General features: G+C 41.2%; 1 protein-coding gene across 4 annotated transcripts in view; it reads right to left on the reverse strand.

The window, feature by feature from the left end:
- The window catches only part of ntrk3b (neurotrophic tyrosine kinase, receptor, type 3b), a 176,159-nt gene that overhangs the window by 61,394 nt on the left and 91,202 nt on the right, over nt 1-23,563 (reverse strand). For 2 of the 4 annotated variants that reach the window (XM_056371529.1, XM_056371555.1), the window contains exons 8-11: nt 20,104-20,409; nt 19,575-19,589; nt 16,225-16,280; nt 13,783-13,885 (exon numbers count right to left, since the gene is read on the reverse strand). In XM_056371529.1, the coding sequence (XP_056227504.1) occupies nt 13,783-13,885; nt 16,225-16,280; nt 19,575-19,589; nt 20,104-20,409 (480 nt within the window). The remainder of the gene's footprint in view (nt 1-13,782; nt 13,886-16,224; nt 16,281-19,574; nt 19,590-20,103; nt 20,410-23,563) is intronic. The other 2 variants (XM_056371538.1, XM_056371546.1) reach the window with 2 other exon arrangements.

Here is a 23,563-nt window from a genome sequence, read left to right on the forward strand (position 1 = left end):
ACAGACATGCACAGAGTAGGGAACATTCAGTTCAAAGAAGTCTAATAATTGAGGACGGAGCAGTTATCTCAGAAGCTGTTTTGTCTGTCTTGTCAGTATGAGCTAGACAGTCCAGTCTTCTGAAAGGCCAGACAATTTGCGCTCCAAATGTCATGTTGTGAGAAGGCAAACATGGTCTGGTGGAAGAAGGCCAGGGAGACACAAAAGCTCAGGTTAAAGACGTGCCAGGCCTTATCATACAATTATTCTGCCAAAAGCCTACTGCGAGTACAGACAACATATTAGCGGCTACACTTTAGCCTACTGAAATATACAAAAGATAAATAGAAATCTCCTGCAAAGCATTAATCATTGATTAAAAAAAATGTTTTGCTTTTCTTGTTTTGCATTTTTTTTTTTTTTGTCACAGTGTGGAGGAAATTGGATTTTGCCCTGTGGCACAGAAGCAGGATCAGATTGTGGGCTGCAGTAGCGTGGATTTTATCTTAGCTACAGCATTGGTCCAAAACATATTGCTGCTCCTCTCTCAGTGGAAATAGGCTTCAACTGTGTTATACTGTTAACAGAGCAAAGGTAGTGGACAAGCACGCACACACGCACACTCACTCACACACGCACACACACACAATATCCTGTCTGTCTTTCTCCATTCCTCTCTTTCTGTGCACACGTACTGAATCTATCCACATTCAAATAGGTGCATGCATGCGCATCAACTCGTCTGTGTGTGTGTGTGTGTGTGCGGAGTGGTTGGGGGTTGAGATATAAATCTAAAGGATGCCATCTCTCACATGACCCAGAAAGTGCCTATTGCCGTGGTCGCCATGAAGACGCTCTTAAATCAGGCCTCAGTCCCTGGAGATGGTATTAAATCAAGTGTTCACACACACACACACACACACACACACACACACACACACACACACACACACACACACACACACACACATGCTCAAATGCTTCACAACAAACGTCTAGTCCTATACATATGTAATATTTTGTTGACATGATGTAAATGAAAGTGCACTTTTGTACATCATACATATGATATGGGTCATTTTCAGTTTATTGCCTCCTGTGATGGTGTAGCGTTGCAGTGAGCTAATGACATTGTAAGCTTGGCGTCTTTATTTCAACTTTAGTTTTACTCACTCATGTGTATTTCTTTGCTGTAAAAATGCAGTAATTATAAAGATCTTAGCTGCTCTATATGAACCTATAGCCGACTTTACGTCTGTCAGGACGGGAGAGGTTTGTTTTAGAACCCCTCAGCTGCTTCTGGGTAAAAGCAATTGAACAGCGATGAAAAGCTCATTCCGACGGTCACAGAGGAGAGTCAGCAGAGTAGCCATTTCACCCATTAGCTAAGACACAGCTGAGCCAGCCTGTCAGAGCTCCCTGAACACCCCCCCCCCCACCACTTCTCTTCATTTTGCTTTCTCCTCCATCGTCCCTCCTGTCTCTACCTACCTCTACCTCCTCCTCTGTCCTCCCTCTCCATGTGTAAAGAACATGCTGTGTTCAGCAGACTCTGTTGTGCCGTGGTGCTGTAGCACTGTTAGCCTGTTTGTTTAGCTCATCATCACCATGCTCCCCTGGGCTACATGGAGTTTATCTCCCTGCCAGTTAGCTGCCATGAAGCCCAGACGCTGAAATAAAGGCACTTTGCCTAGCAGCTGAAATGCAATATTACAGCTACAATGCAATATTACAGCACCTATTGAATTTTCATAAAGTTTTCAAAAGCATTGTAAAAGGAATAGAAAGAAAGAAGCTCCTCTGCAAATGTGTTTTTTTTAAAGGATGACTGCTGAACAGGAAGTGCTTAATGCAGGAGGGAAAATATGTTTCTGTAAGAGAAAGGTCGAGGTTTCAGGTTTGTGCATGAAAATGGATGCAAGTGCAATCAACTGCAGAACTGTGGTATATGTGTGTTTGATTAGGGAGTTTCTGTCAAGTTTTTGAGACCAGACGTGCGCACACATCTTTGGTGCAGCATTGCTGGAGGAATGCAGTATCATGAGGTAGAGTTAAAACATGCTCCACCACTTCCTGAGGCACTGGGATATCAGATCTGAACACTGCTTATTCCTAATGTGTGATGTGATGTTTGTGTTCTCTGGCTGAATGTGTTTCGTTAGGTCTGTGATACAGTGAAGTGAAATGAAATCAAAATCAAATTAAGAAAACATGTCGGAGGATGCCACCAATAATCCAAATTACTTGGCTTATAAACGCTGAATTTTAAAACTATAAACCAGCGACTGCAGAAAGAAAGCCTCTCTGGTGACTGCAGGGAGGATTTGATATCACCCGATTAGGAAATAAGAGGAAAACATCCATCCTACAAGTAGTTGTCGATGACACTGCAGATAAAATGACCGGCTAATCCAGGACGGTTTGCTTCTACTTGCAGTAGCAAAAATGATTTGATGTGCTTCAAACATGCATCAATAAAACATTTACAACAATGCAAGTGAGGTAAAATTAAACCTGTATGAAAGGGGTTTATGCATTTAGCACACGTTTGTGCATGCTTCACCAAACTATAGTCTTGAACTGAACTGTATAATCACAACCTTACAGTTTGTAGGAATTACACCTGCGTTTGAGCTCCGCCTTGCCTTGCGCTTACAAAGAAATAATCATTAGAGTGCAGTCTGGCCACTGACAGTTCTGTCAAGGCCCTGCGCGCTTACTGACTAACTCACTATTATTACACGGCTCCCTGCAGGGAAATCCTGTTATCTCAACAGAGACGTCAGAGGTCAGGCTCAGCAATAGAACGGGGCACGAGCTGAGTATGGCTTTAGTGTCATCCTCAACAGGGCAACATAAAGTAGAACCTCTTCAACTATGTAACCGCTCCAGATCACACACACACACACACACACACACACACCACACACACACACACACACACACACACACACACACACACACACACACACACAGTCTAGTCAAATGAAAGTGGCTCTGTTGAGCTAGCAAGATGTACAACCTGCGGTGTGTATTCAGTCATTACGCCACATATAAACACATAAAGTGACAATCTGCCAGGAGAGAGAGAGTGATTGTCGCAGTCACTCCGAGCACGAGAAGCAACATCTTGATGCCATCTGGCTGCATCTAATCACCAGCCAGCGACACCGGCTTAGCTGCTGCTCCTGAGCATCACAGCTCCTAATGCACATTTGAACTGGAGACACTTCTGGACTCATTACCAAGTGTTGAGGTGTTGCGGAAGACGAAGGGGGTAAAAAAATGTAGTGACCCACAAGACTGTGACCTGTAAAATTGACATAATCTGCTGCCTTTGAGGAGCCAGTAATGACCTCTCATCGCAGTGTGACATACCCTCCATCTTCATTTCACACCCTCTTAGAGCAGCACAGATGGCATTGGCATTTCCCTAACAACCTCAGAAGTCTTTCGTAAGCCAGGCTGCAAGTGTTTCTCCTGTTTCTGCTCACTGGAAAATATTGGAAAATGCATCGATGTGACTGGGAGATGTGACCGGAAGGTGACTTTTCATTCAGCACTACAGCGTTTGGCGGCTCACAGGTAACAGCTGTACGCTACTTGACCAAATCCAACGCTGTCCGTTAACTGTTTCATTTACCCCCCCCAGTCTATTTTGCATTGGTGTGTACTAACAATGCATTTCCACGGGTTACTACACAGGTTAATGAGATAAGACAAGGCCACTATTAGTAAACCAGCCATGCAGGATAATTTGTCTTGCCTCAGAAGTGTCAGCTACTGCAGCTCCCTGCTCTTTAATTCATTCAAATGAATTTTGTTTTAATTGTTTTATCCTCGATGCTCACCAACTTCATTAGTGTAGAAAGAGAGATGGAGACAGAGAGAGAAGGAGATGAGATGATAGAGAGACATATGGAGAGAAAGGTTCAGGGAGAGAGACGCAAATAGAGGAAGAGAGCAGGGAGACACTAAGACTCTGAGATGCAGAGAGGAGATTCCAGGAGATTTGCTTTGTGTGAATGTGTGTGTGTGCTTCTATGAATAATTAATCCCCTAGTTGTGATTACACAACAATTACTCTCTAGAGCTAAAACTTTAACCACCTTTATGAAAGATGGAGGCTCGTTCTCTATCTATATCACAGAGGCTGCGGTCTGCTGGTCCCAGAGGTGTGTTAATGCAAACTGGAGAGAAGCTGATGGGAACATGGCCCAATGGGAATATGGAGAGATGGGAAGTGCAGCTGATGGAATGATGGCTCCATATTTAACAGAGGGAAAGCTGCCTGATGAATTCAGGAAGACTGGGCTGCTGGATGAGATTTAGACAGGGAGTCCCTGTAGCTAGAAATGCTGTGCGTGGATCATATGTACTGTAACTGCAGTTCATGCTGAAGACTGAACACTTTTGGCTTTGGACCCTTAAAGTACAACAAAAGAGTGGTGTTTCTCTTCCCAGATTGTTTGATTTTAAGAGTCTTAAGAGGAGCTAGTAGGTGAAATCACACAGCATTTCACAAGAAAAAAGCAACAATCAGAGAAAAAATGGGGAAAAAAGTACAATATTTTTTTCCAACAGAAATATATATACAGTATATATATATATATATATATATATATTGTATGTATGTATGTATGTATGTATATGTATATATATATGTATGTATGTATGTACATATATGAGTGTGTGTGTGTGTGTATGTAGAATGTTGCTATTATTAAACATACTATCACTTTGATTTAGCAAGGCAATTAATTTCTGTGTAATATCTTGTGCTTTTTTTTTTATCTGTTAGAATAAAATAATCACAATCCTATCCAACGTAGGAGTGAGCCTGCAGAACCCCACATTTGGCTGTTACATAATATGATCCGTCTGCAGAGCCGGTGGCTAAAATTCACACTGAATTAACCAGTGGCTTCAGTGGGGGTTAAAACCTACACAGCATGCTTCTCTTTCTCAGTCTTGTAAAAGCCAAAAAAGTAAATAAATAAGTATCAAGTCAGACCCTGAAAATCACCTTCCCACGTCTCAGTGGACGTTCTCTGTTGTGGTATCATAAACAAAGCATCCTCCACAAGTAGAAAACCCAAACTGGAGTCATGCCAAAGGTGTCAGGAGGGGCACAAAGGGCTGAAATGTTGAGCTGCACAGGCTGGAGGTTTATGACTGAGCTACACCTCCTAATTCAAACCTTTCTATAAGGCTAGTTTTACAGTGCAGGTTACTGTCTCTCCGGTCAGTTGGCTGGTGGCTGAGTTGCTGTTATAGCCCACAGGAGCTGAGGAAGCAAAGTTTCTCTGGTTCTACATGGCTTCCATAGCTCTTTTTTAGCCACGACCAGCCTTTAACACAACTTGTTTAATGGTTAAAACAAGGGCAGCACTTAGAAACACCTCCTGCTGACACTGTGCAGCTAACAGGGAACAAGCAGTGCTGTATTATGAGACGTGAGGAGTGCTATCCAAGCAGACTTCACTGCTCTCCAGCAGAGTTGTCCGGTGAGACTCAGTCCCCTAATGTTCATTAACTTGGAAGAAACTCATCAGCACTATACAGCAGCAAGTCTATTTAAAGACCTCATGTAAATTGCAGAAAATGTGAGCACAAATAATCATTAGCAAAGTCCTCCAGGACAGGGTATATACTGTATGGCTGGGGGTTTGAATTCAGGTTCAAGGCACAGATAAATATGTCTACGATTACTTGCCAAGCTGATTCTCTCACCTCTCGCAAAAATAGCTACCTACTACCCACTCTCTATGTGAATTTAGGCAAAACACAGGTCCTTCAAAGAAATATGGGTAACAGTAAATGTCTGACTAAGACTGTGGGTGTAGTGTGTGCAGGATAAATATGAAGAAATGTGATGCTACCACGGGCTAAATAAAGGTTTAATAAAAGATGTGAAAAAAGACTTTTGCTCACTTCAACAGTGTCAATATACTTGATTGGACTGACATCAGAACAAAAGCACTGACATGCACTGTTTAGATTCACACTACAATTTTTCTCAATTTAAGATAGAGCACACAATAAAAACGGTAGCTATGAAGCAGCAGCTGAGGAAATTTCCAGATCAATACTAATTGAAACATGGAAATGTAGAAGTGGTCCCTGATGCATTTTCACGGACCTATTGTTCAGCTGCACTGAAGCCAGTCCTTCCTCTTAAACGGTTTACAGTGTAACTGCATTTGTATTCATTATGAAACAAAATGCCTGTGTCTCTAACACAGCTAGCTCTCGTAACTTTCCATGGCTGTAGAAAGGAGCAAGCATGATATTTTCTGAACATTTCCCCCTGGGGATGGAGCCAAATTGCTGCAGCCTTTCAGAAAGCCTGCAGTAAAGAAGCGAGGCTTCTTCTCCCACTCCTACATCTGTATCCTGCCGTATTCTGACATTTTAAGGTGCTATATTAAGCTATTGTTAAACTCAGAAGACTTAGGATAACCTTCTGAACTATTGATAGCAAAGACTTAAAAGGGAAGAAGCTTCCAAACACACAGTCAAAGTGCATTCGACAAGACCGCTCAGCAAGCCTGGCCTTTTACTGGGTGTTACTTTACAATGCGTGGCCGGGCAGAGCAGTGTAAAGCTCTGCAGAAAGACACTGAGAGGACAGAAGGCACTTAGCTATTAGCAGTCTAGTGCTGACAGTCCAAAGTCCAAAATAAAATAAAACAAAAAATAGCAATCCTATTTGTACCAGGAACATCATGTCCACAGCAGCAACCCCAGGTCAGCATGCACTCAAATGCATCCAGGGACACACAGCACCACAACCAAACTCCAAGGGAAGGCTCTCATGCAACTTTGAAGTGAGATAAATAAGTAAACATACCTTTTTTGTATTTTCATTTTCTACACAAGGTGCAAAAAGAACTAAGGGAGGACACGTGAGATCGGGCTGCGGCTGAGAGTTTGCCGGCAGCATCCAAATCCTTTTTCACTAAAAGCTCACAGATAGTCCGAAAAACAACATAATATGATGACAGATGATGGAAGATGAACTTTATTTCCTACTTCTTTTCTGGGAAAACATATAATAAGAAACACTTAAAAAAAAAAGAGAAAAGCTCTTCCCGTTGTGCCTGTTCTTGCCTGTTGCTGTTTTCTTGGCAGTCCCCATCTGTCGCATGCATTCAGAAGAATGAATTACAGCCAATTAAGATGGCTGGTGCTGTGGCAACTGAGCAAAGGGTAAACACCATTTGTGCAGGAAAGACAAGAGGCTTGTGATCTGCATCTCTCTGCCTATGTTGATGACGCAGAGTATGTTTATATGTGATTTGATGTTTTGAATGAGAAAAGCTGAATGAAGCTGTTTTAAATATTTATGTTTGCTTGAAAGGCTTTTATGAAAAAGCTAATTATGTTTTGAACAACAAAGGAAAAACTTTAGAAAACTTATTTCCACTGTTTCACTGTTAACTGTTATTTTCAACCGTTATGTAGCAGCAGAAAAAAGTCTGTCAGTCTGTACACCATCGTTCAACAGAGGCTCCTGAAATGTCCATAAAACATCTGCCCACAAAAAGTCCCCATCTGTACACGATTAGTGAGAGTGTTAATGTGTTACATTTTTCTGCCCTCTGTGATTTAGCTTGAAGCTTAAATTTCAGTTCACTTCAGTAAGATGGCTGTTATTACATAAAACCTTTTTTGTGGAAATATATGCTTAAATAAATTATAATAGAAAGTTAATTTGATTTTAAAGGTCCCATATTTTACACTTGAAGTGTTGATCCATAAGAAGATATATTTGTGGTTTAATAATCAACACCTAGAAATCTATCTTTATACAATATGGGACCTTTAAATATCTTTACTGGCTTATGAAGCCAGTATGATGAATATATATGAATTAATGAATATGGACTAATTGGTACATGCTACTTTATGAAGGGATTTGAAATTCAGTAATTACATGAGAGTTACTAATCCTAGTAATGCTCAGTCTTCTTGTCTGCTGTTTTTGATATTTCTTTCAAAGGTAGAGGATACATGTCTTCAAGTTAAGCTAACACAGGCTAGCTGCTCATATGTCTTGATTACTATTTCTCCATGGGTTAAATATAAAAGAGTTGGGGTTGTTTAGAAGCTACTTGTTAGAAGATACTGGTCAAATAATCTTGCCTTACCTTAATTTCGTGTAATGCTGTGTAAAACTATGAACTGAAAGTAATAGTAAAAGTAGTGGAGTTCAAAGTAGAAACAATATTTCCCATCTGGAATGGTGAGGAAGCATAAAGTAGCCTAAGTGCTGCAATGAGCATACGACGACAGTTGAAGGGACTGCCTTTAACAGCAGGTCCAAATTCAGGAAGGCATATAAATCACATTTAATTGAGAGATTTCTTGCTGAACATTTACTTGACATTTGTCCAGACACACACAGAGTATCTGCCTGTCTGCCTGATGGACATGTCTCACTGCTTGGCAGCACAGCTCACTCTGGCCACTGGAGGCCAAGCAAGGCAGTGATGCAGTAAATGCTGCAGTGTGAGTAAGTGTGTGTCTGTGTGTGTGGGCTGATCATCCCCAGGCCTGGTTCAGGTAATGTAGCGGAGAGGAGGCTAAGCTTCCCTGACACACACGCCTGGATCACAGAGGCTAGCAGGCCGCCGCGGGGTACAGTTTGTGTGTGTGTGTCAGTGTAGCTATGTCACTGTGTATATCACTGTGTTGGTGGGCATCTCCGTGATTTACCTACATATCCATCTACATCTAAAATGTCTATGCTGATTAAATCAAAAATTCTCATGGGGGAGGACTGGCCAACGTCTTAAAAATGTCACAAGTTCACTCCCACAACATGTGCTACTGATCACTGAGAAAGACCCCAACCTCTGCACTCTGAGTACCAGTGTTAACCAAGTGGCTGGATAGCTAAATTAGATTTAATGTAAACAGTGCCAGTGCTCACCTTGACTCACAGGTACTAATCCGTCTAACTCCACTTCATCTCACCATGACTTTGTGGTGTCTCAGCATTTATGGGTCAGTCATTTGCTTGGTTCAGCATTTCCAGTCTCATAGTATTAATAGGGTTAAAGACTCAGGGCCAGATTTGTTTCAGATACATTCTGCACCCACAGACTTTTGTGTCATTTATCCAACAGGCACAATGGAAAACCCTGAAAGTCTGTCTTTCGTATGAGGCTGGTATGAGTGCTAAAAGTGGAATTTAATAAGGGATCAGGTAAGTCGTAGGTATGATTTTACAGCAGTCAATTCTTTTCTTTATTCATTTTTTCGTCTACAAAATGTCAGTAAACTGTGAAAAATGGTTGTCACAATTGCCCAAGTCCCAAGTTACATCTTCAAATTGCCAGTCCAAAACCCAACCATATTCAGTTTAGAAAAATTCACATTTGAGAAGTAGTTTTATGGCATTTTGGGTGAAAATTAACTTACATATAAATTGATCATGACAATTATTTTTTGTTGATTAATCGTCTAATTGTTCTAAGCTCTGGTTGAATGCAATTTACACTTGATTAACTAAGACTCACCCAGTTTGTGGCGTCAGTTGTAAAGAGCAACTTAACACCCTCTTTTTGAGGAATCGTGTTTTGTCCGTCAATCTTGCATTTCGGACAGGTCTAAAAACTACAATACCCATGAGCCTCAGGCACCATTTGTATTGAGAAGAAGTCAGTCAGAGGCAGGAATCAGAATTGTTTGGAATTCAAGTCACTTCATCGTTGCAGTTATCAACAAAATGTGGAGCCAAAGCTGCTGAATCAAGACTCACCCATAATTTAAAAGTGAACGGATTTAAGCTGCAGATTGTGTTTTCAGTTTTCTCAGTAGTATAATCTTTGTGACAGTGATTGGATGTTTGCTGTCAAAATGCACCTTGGAGCCGTGGTCAACAGCTAGTGTTTTATTCACACTCTGCAAAGCATTAATCACCAAATCTGAAAGCAGTACCAGGAACTTTTGCACCTCTGAAAATTAAAGGAGGGTGAAAAGAAACTTTTTCACTGAACTCTGCTCTACAGAAATCTAAATGAAAACCCCAGTAAGTAGCTGTGTTGATGAACTCCGGGTCATAAACTATAACTGACTGAGCAATACGAGGAACAACGAAGTTTCAACGTGCATCTTTGAACTGCTGATTCATAATCATGGGTGTCTTGCCTTCCTACTGTTACTGTCATTCACTGCTGTTCTTTCCATCATCTGTCAGTTCCTCTGGACACGTTACTTCTGCCTCTCTTTGTTTACTATATATTTTCAGTCAATTCTTAAGTGAAATGTAGACATGCAAATAGCGCCCGTGTCATCTGCTCCTTAGGGAAACACACAGCAACTGCCAGCAACTATTGTGGATGAGCCCCAGAAATACCCAGAATGCAACACAATGTGGCAATGATTCCCAAGCCCTACTGGGACCCTCAGAATGACTTCAAAATGGTTTTATTTCCAAAAAATCAGATCTAGGTTAGTTACTGTATTGTAATGATGAAATTATTTGTGAGAACTTTCTATGTGTTCATGACTCTTGCGAAGTTTTGTATTTTCACAGTCAGTTACAGTTTTAAAAGTCAGGTCTACTGCACCCACTCTGGAAATAAATGGGGCAACAAATAGGTTTTAACACAAAATGTATGGAAACGTCAGGCCTGGAGGTTTTATTGAGAAGGTTGGGAAGGTAACAAAATGATGATGGTCCAAATCATTTCGGTCTGAGACCACAAAGTCATGATCACAGACTTCTGGACCCAACTATATATCTGCTGCACTTCCAGCAGCAGGGGTGAGGTAATTTTCTATCAGAACATAAGAAAAAATGTCAGCAGAGCATAATACTTATCACTGACATGCTGAGTGTCTTTTTCTAAAGAAGCATTATTGATTCCCTGCTGACAAAGATCTGTGTGAAAGATACTTCAAAACCCACTGGTGTGAATCACAATGTGAAATATGAGACTGCTGCTTATGCTGCAAGATGTTTTAGCTGAGAGGTAAGTTGGCAACATACTGATCAACAGGTTATCTACAGTATGAGTCCATTTCTATGTGCACACACCTGCAGACAGGCAAAAGTATCCTTCATAAAACCCCAATTACAACAACATAAACTGAGCAGCAGTGTATCAGTCAGAGTTGTAAATGCAAGGCTGTCTGTGGACAGACCTGGCAGTGGGCCTTGAAATGCTAGCAAATCAATTGTGGCTCACACACACTCACACACAAACATACAAACTCCATCCACATAAAAAAAAAACAAAAAAAAAACCAGAATTTTTATTGGATGCCCAGAAACGGTCGGTGATCAAACTCCAACAACCAAAAGAGCCACAGTGATTTAGTGGAGCGAAAATCCATTATGGCTCCATCCAAAGGTAATGACTTCTTCAGGCCTTCCAGCTGATTCTCCAGAACAAGAGTGGGAGGAGAAAACACACACACTCTCTCTCTCTCTCTCTCTCTCACGCACACACACACACACGCACACACACACACATACGAGGGACAAATCAGCCGTTTGTTCAGAACAGCGTGAGGTCTTCAAAGAGTCCACACTGACATCACCTTTCTTTTATTCCTTCAATCACTCAGAGTGGCAGCGGAGACAGATGCATCTCTGTTCAAACTGAACTGGATCACGTATACCTACAGTCTGCTGATACGAATCTGATCTCTCTTATTTGTTAATCATGACGTGAAGACATAAAGCTAAGCATTATTGCAGCAATAAGGCAGAACATAGCAGAAGCAGTATTGACTTTTCATTCTGCATACTATAGGCTGCAGTAAATCCTCTCCACATAACACTGACCTTTATGTAAAAACTCGAAAAGAACTAGAATTACCAGCACTGATAATGGCTCAACCTGGTGATTTCCTCAACCTTCAATATGTTTCTTTTTCCTGTTTTATTACAGTAATCTTTTACACCAGCTAGTTACCATGAGGAAAGCAGCCAATCTCTAACCACTCTAGGAAAAAATTCAGAGCAAAGAAAAAATGTATGAAAAATGTTTTCAGTCTCGCAACAAGAAAACACTAAGGTGCCCTTGAGCAACACAGGTAATCTTAACATATTATATGGAGCAGTGAGCGTTGCTGGAGAACCACACCCCTCTCAGTGTAGATAGCCCTGCAATGTAATTTAAAAAAAAAAAAAAACGCCCTACGGTGTCCAAGAGAACTTTGGACCTTGCCATTACGGAGATAAATTACCTTCTTCACTGCTCCTGCTTGGAGAGTACTGAAACTGCATTTGAAGCACCCTTCTGCTAAGAGTTGACTCCTACAGTAACAGTGAGTGCTCTGAGCATTAAAACATGCTAAGCTCTCAATGCTGCCAGCGCTATGAAGCAGTGCCTCCTTTTATTTGATAGTAAGTATAAAACTAAAGCAGTGCTGTAACACAGATTCCTGGCAGAGTTTTACCCCCTGAATCATATTGATTTTCTGATGCTGCATTTACTGGACTGTGAACTAAATAAAAATCACAAAAACAACTCACAGTTTTGGGTGGATGATATAGATATGAAAATACTTGTGTACTGGCACCTTCCTGATAATGGTGCTTTACACCACTAAGTAAGTTACAGTAAAGTAGATGCATCATTAGCAAGCAGCTGTGACACCAATTAAATCTTCCTGTATTTATACACACAGGGTTAAACTGCCTTCTGTTCTCTATGTGGTCTCCTGTTTACAACATCTTGCTATTATTATCTTTACTATTCATTTTTTTTTTGCAGGATTTGTAACTTTTGTTTTCTTTGGGTCTTACCAGTTTGTTAGCACAGCTTAAATTCATATGACATTACAAACATGTTTGTAAAGCCTCATTAACTGTAAGACTCATTGCTGATTAGAGCCAGCTTTAGGCCAATGCAACTGGCTAATTGCCAGCCCCTAAATAAGAGTTCTTCACCAAGGTAAGTAACAAAGTCTAATCCTGTAAAGTAGCTAATTAAGAGGTGGCAGGAGCTAATGCTACTTTATACCATGCTAACGGTATGAAATGAAAAACACAGTCTGAGGTGATGGGTCACGGTAACATGTTATTAGAACATATTTTGATTAAAGAGAACAATATGCTTGGTATTGACAGAAACAAGCAGAGGATGTATGTTTTGTGCCTGCCTGCCACCCGAATCAAACACTTGAACCTGAACCACAGGAAGAGAACCGCTCATCGTCCTCTCCTCTTTGCTCAGCTCTCTGTTCCTAGATCAGTGCTACAACAGCCTTTTCCTTTTCCACAACGCCAACGCAACAGAGATAAGCAAAACCTGGAGCTGACCCAAAATGAAAGCTCAGCATGCACAAAAGCCATATTAATCCTATTGAATTCCTCAGCATGATCGACAGTGCCGAGTCCGCTAATTAATTCAGGATCCCCTCTGCAATCGCTCTGCACAGCAGACAAATATATGAGGTGTGTGTACAGTGCATAGACCTCGTTTGCATGCATGCTGTCCTTGAGTATTGATCTAGTTGTCTATATATGTGCATGTGTATGGATGATTGCAAATGTATAGCCTGTGGCAGGACTTAACTCCATGCAGCATAAGGAGGAAAGAAAAGGGAAAAGAAACTCTTGGGAATAAGACTCAAGTGTGTTAGCGGTTCAGTAAGCATGCAGTAAAAAGTAGGACTTCTCGAGTAGCTGCATATGTACATTTTCTAGTGAACAAAGGTTTTGAAGAGAAGATTAACTGGGGGGGAATGGATTCTACACAATGACGCAACTGGCAGAAAGGCAAAAAACAAAGCTGTCTGTCTTCCTATCTGCTCGTCAGATTATCTGTGTAGTCTTACCTTTCATACCGAATTTGGAGCGCCGGCCATATTTGTTGATGAGAACAAAAAGGACGAGGAGGAGGACGCAAGCGAAGCCCGCCAAACCAACAGCGATGGAAACCTGGGAGAAAACGAAATGCTGTGTCAGACTCAGGCAGCGATCAAAGGAGTGTGTTCACATCATAATCTTTTCCAGATTTTTGATCACCTTAAATACTGCAAATCAGACTTTAATCCACTAGATTGTGACTACTGCTTTCTCATAGATTACAGCAGTGTGGAAAATAGTTAAACAGCTGTCTGGCTGTGATGTATTCAAGTTGACAGAATGTAATTTAAATGTGATCCTCATCTACAGCCAGATTTACTCTCAGTGCAGTTTGGAAAAAAGTGCAGTTACTACTTTAAAGTCTTGTGTATGGCGTGACTCTAAAGAAGCTGCTGTATCTGAAAGGCCTGTTTTAGCATCGTCATTTCAACCAGTTATTTCTGCTCTAAACTGTACTAATCTGGATGTGTAAGAATAAATATTGTGAGTAGTAAAAATATTGACAGCTGTTTTTTATCCACAGTTATACAGCACAGTTTGCTACTCATCATCACCTACAGGATTTAGTGCTCTCATGTTTAATGCCACATTTAATAAGCCAATAAATAACTGTTTACTCATAAAATTAAAAAGGAAATAAAGTAAGAAAAGAAAGATCATCCAGCAACACCACAGAGCTATATTTTTCACAGCATGTATCTTGACTTGTCATCGCAAGAACAGCACAGACATAAACAATAACATTAAAGGGGCTGTGGTCTCTCTGAACGTTGTTTATTGGTGGGAGTGGGAGGTTGTGATGGTCACTTGCCAAGAGCTGCATTTATACAATACAAAAGATGAATATAAATTCTGAGAAGTGCTACATCTTTGGGGCAGACTGGACGCCCAGCTGGGCCGGGGCTAGCTTAAATTTGATGCTGGACATGCAACCTTTTCTTCTAGACTGGTAAGTAAACAGCTGTAAATGCTAACTTTGTCTATGTAGCAACAGCAAAAACTCACATATAGCACCTTTAAAAACGACTGTGTTACATCTAGGTGAACTTGTTCCTGGGTGGTGTTATTGTGTTTCACTGTCATGGCTTACTGGAAATATTTGATCGTTAATTAAATTTGTTTTCCTGCTATGACAAGTAAAAATGTCTGCCATGAAAAAGATCTATCGGCACGGCAAGCCTCTGGGGAGCTTCGGATCTCTCCACATGTTGAAGTGACGTGCATCAGGCAGAGATACAATGCATTTTTAAGAGTTTGGAAAATTGTGTCTTTTCTTTAGTCTTTCTAATATCAGAAACACAATAGCCACAGCTTAAGGTATTAATTGTGTCTATCTGTTGTAACGCTGCAGTTTTTAGCATGTCCAGCTAACTTGCTTCCTACAGTAGTACCAGAGCACTACTTCTAAAGCTAAAGAGCATTTCATTAACCAACTACTTGGTTTGTTTGGTAGTTTGTGAGTAAAGTAAAAGTAAAAAAAAAACAGAAACAAATGTTCACAACTAGCACATCTGTTGTGTAGTATTTCCACGTGGTGTGGAAACTGGTCCTGGATGATATCAGACTTTAGCATTATCGGCTCTCTCCTGTTCTTTACTGGATTTGGTGAGGTTATACTTCAGCAACCCCAGTAACCTTTCCAGAGATGGCGTTATGTCTAGCAAACACATTCATTTTCATCTTAAAAGTATTTTCTCTTGTATTGCTAAAAATGAAAAACTGCAATAGAAGAACAATACTGTGTCTTTAGGTTCATGTTAAGGTATATAAAGGTCCGTCCACAGCCCATTACAGTGACGTAAGTGTTTAAATATTCAGTGTGGCTGCTCCTGCACAACGGCTGTTACTGTAAAACATGGACCTTTTAGACTCGTCAGAACAGGAAAAGCACATAGGTGTAATTAATATCACTAACGATGGCTGAGTTCCATTTATGTGTAAGTTATGCCTCTGATGGAGCATGCATATAATCAGTGAACTGGAACTGTCACATCTCAAAGACTGCAAAGACTGTGCTTGTACTGTTATGACACGTCAAAATATCTACCAGTAAAAAAAAGCCCATTAACTGCAATAGTAGGAGTTAGTATCGCTGTCTAACTCACCAGCACTGGTTTCAAAAACTGTAAAGAAGCCGCATATTACATAATATTTCTAAACAGCATCAGCCACTGTAGGAATGTGTTACCATCATCAACATTATTAGTGTCCAAACATACAACTTTGAAAAATGACTTTAACGTCTTCTGGTGTGTTATAGTCTTTGTGCCGCCAGTACAAATCCCTACGAGGGGCTTTGACAAATAAAAAGCAGTTCAGCTTTGCATTGAAACGCACAGCAGCTCTGTGCTGAGTCCAGGGGCAACATCTTTAGCATCTGTTTCATCAACATCATTAAGGAGAAAACTCACCCCGAATGTATCTTCATCTGGTCGGCCTGATTCACCATCTGATGGCGTCGAAGTAACTGCAACATAAAAACACAAAACGGGCATCAGTTGCTGTGAGTAAGAATAAACCCTTAATGGCCGCGGTTTACTTTCACATGCAATTACAGTAATTAAGGAGTAAACTGAGAAGGTTTCATACTTTTTTGTTATAACAGTGCACCGTTATGCACTGTGCTATGCAAAATATGCTTTAAGCACACGTCACAGTGGTTACATTAGAATAAGGTATTTTTCGGTCTATTATGGAATGAACCTGTTTATGCAGAGTGAGCGTAACACTTACACGGGTTAATGCACAGCTTAAAAGGCTAGAATAAGGTGACCTGATGTGCTCTCTAGTGTATATAATTGAAAGCATATTTTCAGTATCTCCACATAGCCAAATAGGTTCATTTATGTTTTTGTGATAGCTCTCGCTGTTATTTGAACATATCCTTTTGTGCTTTCCTCATTTGTGTGTCTCTCCTCCTGTATAAACTCTTGAGTATTTGCTGCTCATGTTTTTCTGAGTATCGAATAAATGTTAAATCTCTCAAAGTGGATTAAACAGGAAGAACTATGCCTTGCCGCTGTTTTGTGCCTTAACAGCTAGAGACAATGTTGATGAACTATGCATTTTTATGTTTAGAGGCTGATAAAAGGCTTTCGGTTAGAAGTCTGCACAGCCTTGAATACACTCACGTCTGACACCTGTCACAAGGTTCCTACCAAGACCTGAAATTTGCCATCCAGAGTTACAGCCAGACTCAAGAGTGACAGAAAACACATTTTATCATAATTTCACAAAGGCACACTCATGCTTGTTCACACACAACAACAAAGAATAATGAAAACAAGCTGTTTTAGAGCAAAACACAATCAGAAAAAACAGAAAAGAAGCTCATACAGCCCTGAGCACCAAATGCTAAATTAGGTGAAATTAAATCAGCTCAAAAATGCACTGAAACAAATCAAACTTGACATCTTTATCTGAAAAATGTCACGTGAATTTTCGACTCAGGTCAGGTAGAAGAACTCCTACAGTCACCAGTAGTCGTATTAATGTCTGAAAATCCACTCTGACTAATTTCTTCATGTTAAAATGCATGTCACATCCCTGCAAACAAGAGGTTTTGGCAAAGAGCAGAGGTGTGAGAAGTTTAAGGAGAAGAGGACAGAGAGAAGGCCATGAAACCAAATGAACTGGTGTCAGGGAAACTCCATTCTGAGGCCTCCAGCCAGGACATCAGAGACTAATTGTGGGCAAATTAATGGCCACATGGTAGACTGGCTGCCACTGGCTCAGACACACACAGTACACTAAAGTGCACTGCTCTGTGTGTGAGTGTGTGTGCCCTAACTACCCTCTCTCTGTCCCTTCTTCCCAGCCTCCATCCCTGTCTTCTCTCCTCCCTCTGCCCTCCTCTCTCCTCAGCAGCATTAGTTTCAGTCAACCCGTCAGTCTCTCTTCGACTGCTGGACTCCCTCACACACCGCTGCTATAATGTTTCACACTCTTGTCACCTTAACACCTCTCCCTCACCTGCCTCGCTCCCAGAAACGATGTGTATGTGTGGCAACATAAAGTCGTTGCCTGCCTAATGCAGCTCACCAGCACCGTCAGTATCCATCCGTCTCTATCCCTGGCCACTCTGCAGCTTTATAATCCGTGGCTTATTAGAAAGAATGGCCTCATATGGAGATGGAAGAAGACTCTGATGACGGTCAAAGATCAGACCAGCCCACTTTGTTTAAGCTGTCAACAGTGAGTCTGCCACAACAGCCTGAGGCCAAGCCACACATCACACACAGGAGATTTACGATGCAGTGTGAGAGTGGGCCAAAGCATCGCTCCCACAAGATGACAGCACTTACCACTTCACAAACATTCACACATCACCAGCTAACGGGGTGAGAAACTAGCTTGTTTACACAGAGAGTGGTTAGTTAGGGGTTAGAGAAGCGGCATACTTATGCAACCTGAGTCGCTGATACAATCCTCAATAAACAGAATGAGAAAAATCTGGCATGTGATTTCTGATGCTGATTCCAGCCGTGGACTTTGTCCAATGCTGTGCACCCCTCTCTTTCTCACCGCCCCTTTTTGCTGTCTACTCGCAAATAAAGGCGTTCAAATCAAAAAATATCTTTGAAAAAAAGAGCGCATGAAAGAATGACAAAAACTTGACCCTTCCTCAACAAATGACTGTTCCCTAAACCCCTCCCTCATTAGCAATCCTAGTTAAACAACAAAGTACAGCAAGTCTGTCTGGTTGCAGCAAACCAGCGTTATGTCTAAGACACATCCACTGTGTAATATTTCCCCTCAGCGTGGGAGCTGGTCCTGGGTGCTATTACATCAGAGTTTGGGCTAACATTAGCAGCTGTGTCTTTCTCTTTATTAGATTTGGGGAATAATGAAGAATTTTTTCCTTTTCTCTTGTTACATTAAAAATGTATGACATTGAAATATACCAACATTACCAACAATAAAGCTGTCTGTCTCGTCTGAGTATGTAAGGTAAGAAGCCAAACAGGGCTATGTTAAAAAGAAATAAATATATATTTTCTACCATCATATATTCCAACTGTGATACTTTAATGTCACGTACAGCCATCAAGTGGATATTGAAGACCCCACTTTACATAGCTCTTGTTTTAAAATGAGTCGGCTTGAAACACTAAAAAGTCAGCTGGAGATGACATTTTTAATCAACTCATGGAGATACTGTTAGCTCAAATGGCTAGCTAATATTACCTTATTAGCTCTAGCTGATAAAATCTGCTGTCATTTCAGCTGGCAAAATTGATGGTTGCATATTATAAAGAGAAATAATTTTCGTCTTTCATCATTCTGTCTCAAAAACTACTAAGCATTTCGAGTGGTACGTCTGCCAACATAATCAACAGGTACAGAATGGAACAAGTCTGAAAGGGTAAAAACTGCAACAACAGTTGCATTACCCCCCAACAACCTCAAAAAAAGGGGGTTTTGACTAAAAGGTTGTTAGTTTGAATCCCTTGATTACAGGGCGTAATCCAAGCAGAGAAGGTGAACACTGTTCCCTCTCTCTCAACAGCCTGGGCGTCACTGAGCAAAGCACAGAGTATACTATACACTCAGTATGTGTAGCAAAGCAGTGCTAACTGCTGTTTATGAAATGCAACACAATGGTGAATACATTTCACCATGGTTACTGTCTTAACTGTCCTAACTAGCGTACCATTAAGTGAAGCGTTTGTCTCCGTGTGTATGATTACGCCAAACAACAAGCACTAAAAGAGCAAAAAAAAAAAAAATCAGGTTTAAATTTGAAAATTGAAACACTCACCTAGTTCCATTATTTCTGCAAAAGAGAAGACAGAGAAAGTCACACTATGTCAATAAATTGACACAAGGTATTAACCTTGGAATATTGACCATAGGGAAAAATTCGCCAGCCTTCGTGGGTTTATTCTCCCTCCCTGTGAACTCAGGATGAACTGCAGGCGAACAATCTACCTGACTGAACTGTGGATGAACCCTGGCTGCTATCCAGCCAACAGGGATCAGCTCCACAACCTGCAACCTGTGAAGCGAGATTTTAATAAGAACTAAAAGCCCCCAATAGAGCGGAACCTCTAATTCATACAACAGGTAGTGAAAACAAGAACTGTTTGAAGTGGGCCTCTTGTGGAAATCAGTGAGTTATGTGATGTTCCAGGCAGTAAAAGTGTGTTAGTTACCCTCATATAAATGACATTTGACCTTAAGTGTACTCTCTATTGTGATTATGGGGACATCAGTGCTGCCGACTGTGCATCACTCATTAACCACACACACACTGGGGAATAACTACCAAGCAGAAATGGTCCGCTCACCTTCATCAATGATGCCCGGTTTCATGAGGAAGTGGGCATACACCGTCTTGGTGACTGTTCCCAAGGGGTTGCTGGCCTCCAGAGTGTAGTTGCCGTTGTTGATGTGTGTGGGGTTCTGGAAGGTCAGACACCCCTCCAGATAGTCCTGGTAGAAGTCCATCTCAGTTCGGATGTAGTCGTTCTGGAGAATCTCCTTCTGCTTGTACAACCAACGCAGCTTGGGGTGGGGGTAACCCCGAACCGTGAACTCGATGCAGGTGTGCAGGCGCTGCTCAGGCTCAGCCAGTCTCAGGATGACAGGAGGAACTGGCGTGAGGAATTGAAAGAAACTATGTCATTTAAAAGACAGAGAAACATTATAGGCATTCAGATCATGGGGGACAGAGCTAAGTGAGTAGTTCTTTGACCACCTTCTTTCCTTCTATCCTCTTTAAACCTTTTGTTCGCCTGATTTTTAAGCTGGAGACCTTTATGTGCTTAGAAAGTTCCTTGGGCTGTTGAAAACCTTTCCTAATTCTTTGAATAACCTAAACTGCAGCAGACTAAACACTGAGCTGTTGTGATATGTTCTGGGAAAGATGACATTTGGAATTTGGTTTCTTGCCTGGGCGTGGCAATGAGCCTCTCACTGTGTGTTACATATTGCAGCATTACACTGGAAGGTGAAGAAAACAAACAGATAGAGGGACGGCTCTTGCTTGAAATAGACGGAGGAATCTCCTCTGCATAAACAAGCACAGGACCTCTCTTTCCTGACATGCAGCAACACACCTCCGAATCCACAACACCGCCAAGCTGAGAGGCAATTTATCACTTTAATACCATCAGATACATTTCATAAACAATTCATCCACTGATTTGTCTTTGCAATGAGTCACTCTTGCAGCTACATCATCAAAAGGAAATATTTGGCAGACGGCATTACCTGGCAGTCTCTCGCTCTGTGTCTGTTCTACATACCAGCCACCATCAGACCTACCCAGCCACCTCCACAGCGTGCACACATCCTCATGATACACCATCCCTTTGTCTCTTGCTGGGTCTGAATGGAGCCTGCATTTTCTATAGGCATGTGTGAGAAATCCTATTTATATAACTAGATCAGAGTTGTATGTGTGTGGTTGTATTGTCATTCAGACAGTCCTGCAGCTGTCCCAATGAATCCCCGCCTGCAGTTGCATGAAGTGTGCTACTTAATACTACATGTTTCCTAGTTAGAATTTTAATCATAAAATAGGGTTGGGGTTAGTCAAGTAATTTATTAATTAAAAATATAAAATACTTGATGATCACAATCACTGAATGAGGGATTTGCATAGTCAGATTAATCTGTTTGGAGGCCCAAAGGCAAAAATCTGTGGTTGGGTGCCGATTATCTCCCTCCATCATCTGTGAATTGTATCTGTGCCCTATCGCCTCCAAGTTCCCATTAGTGTAAGAACAATAAACAAAGCAGGCTATATAGAAGCTTTATTGTTTGCCTAAGCATCCCACCAGTGCTCCCATTCTGGGCCCAGGGTTTCTATATGTCAGTTTGTTTGAGGGATTTTGATTAAACAGCTTGATTTGAGAAAATGTACAATACAATACAACAATACAGCCATGTTAGCAGCTCTGTGAAGCTCTATTTATGCTGAGCCGTGATGAGTCCTTGATATGTCCAGCTGGCGTAATGTTAACCATCTTAGTTTAGCATCCCGGCTGAGGCTGATGGAAATGTGGGAATTTGGTCCAAACTTTAGTATTGGACAATTTAAAAGTTTGACCTGATGATGGCACTAATATGAAAAGTTGGTGTTGTGATATCTCATCCCGAAGATGTCTGAAGCAAACTACAGTTGATCACTGACGTCAGTAGGATTCATGCTCTGGGGACCACATGTCTGTACGGAGTTTGGTTCCAACCCATCTGGTAGATGTTCCAATGCCAATTCAGTTAATAGTTGTAGAGATATTTTAGTCTAGACTAATGGATGGACGGTGGACCGACCCACCAACACACTCACATTGTCATACCACTAGCATTGCTAAAAATGGTCTTTACAAGACAGGGTCAAAATGAGATTGTAATGCAGGGTCTGTCTTCGCCTCTACTGTACTGTGCAGCGTCCTGACCAAATTAGCAGTTAATAATATTACATCTTCCTTTTTTGCCCACTTTACCCAGTTGATAATCCAGTCTGGGTGGTTTGTCACTGCTGATCAAACAGTAATCATAAAGCCACCTTCTCCTTCAGCTTTCAAAGATCAGAATTGAATTTTACAATGTCTGCAAACAACAACCTGACATTCACACCCACTTCACACTGTGACTGGCCAGGTGTGTGGAGGTGAATAAGTAACCGGGGCTTGAACCTCTCTCTCAAGGTCTCTTTTTAAATTATTTATACATCTACTTCTGTCACTTTCAACAACCAGGGCTACACTATGATTGCCATCCAGGAGAGACTGTCTGAAAATGTGCACTGTCATCCCCGTATTCTAATGATTATTGTGTCTCCCCCATCTCTATGACAACCGGCTGTTGACTTGGCTGTTTGGATTTGGTACAAACACTTTTAGATTTACTATGTGGTTGGACAACAAGTTATACAAACCTACTTTATTCTACAACAACACGGTCCTGATTGCAAATGCTGAAATTGTGTTTCATGATTAACAGCCAGTAATAGACTATGATTGAGTGATTTAAAATGACTGTCAGATAAAGTGAATATAAATGTTAACGTCAGTTATATATACCTGTCATCGAATGGATGCTGATGTTTTCAAACTAAATAATCATCCAGTAAGGACATGAATGAACTATTTATTGGTGTTCGAAAGCTGTCATTTCATAAATTGCTCTGGTGATATTGTTTCTGCCAGACAATAGTGACAATAAAGTCATTCAACTGAACTAAAGGCTAAGGCATGTGTATGTGTGAACATGTTGGTGTGTGGGCGTGCGCAGAGCTGTGGTTTTGAGCGCAGGAAGAAAGAGAAAAGATAGAGATGAGAGAGAAGAAGAGAGAGGAGGGAGGAAGAAGTGAGGGCGGTATATAGCTGTGCAGCCTAAAGACAGACAGAGAGAAAAGCGAGAAGAAAAACAAAAATTCTCCTGTTGATGGACAGTTAGGGACCGATCCATTTTCCCCTCAGCAAGGCTGTCAGCCCAGTCTCAGTCAATACAATGCAAGTCATTACAGCGCTCCATACTGGTCTATAACAACATGGTGTCCTCGTGGAGCTCATACAGATGACAAGCTTTGATAACTACATGCCTTTGATCAGCGAGAACCCTGAATTCATGTCGAGTTGTGCAATGTTATCTATTGGTAACACTGGTGGCATATTTCAAATGCCATGTTCCAGCCAGACTACAGATAGACCATCATGGTTGGCAGTGACAGGGGAGGCAACAGTTTCATGAGACATGTATTGCCACATATCCCCTCAGGGCTGAACCACTTTGTGATTA

Source organism: Seriola aureovittata, chromosome 1 (genome assembly GCF_021018895.1).
Source record: "Seriola aureovittata isolate HTS-2021-v1 ecotype China chromosome 1, ASM2101889v1, whole genome shotgun sequence".
In the NCBI taxonomy this organism is placed as follows: Eukaryota; Metazoa; Chordata; class Actinopteri; order Carangiformes; family Carangidae; genus Seriola; species Seriola aureovittata.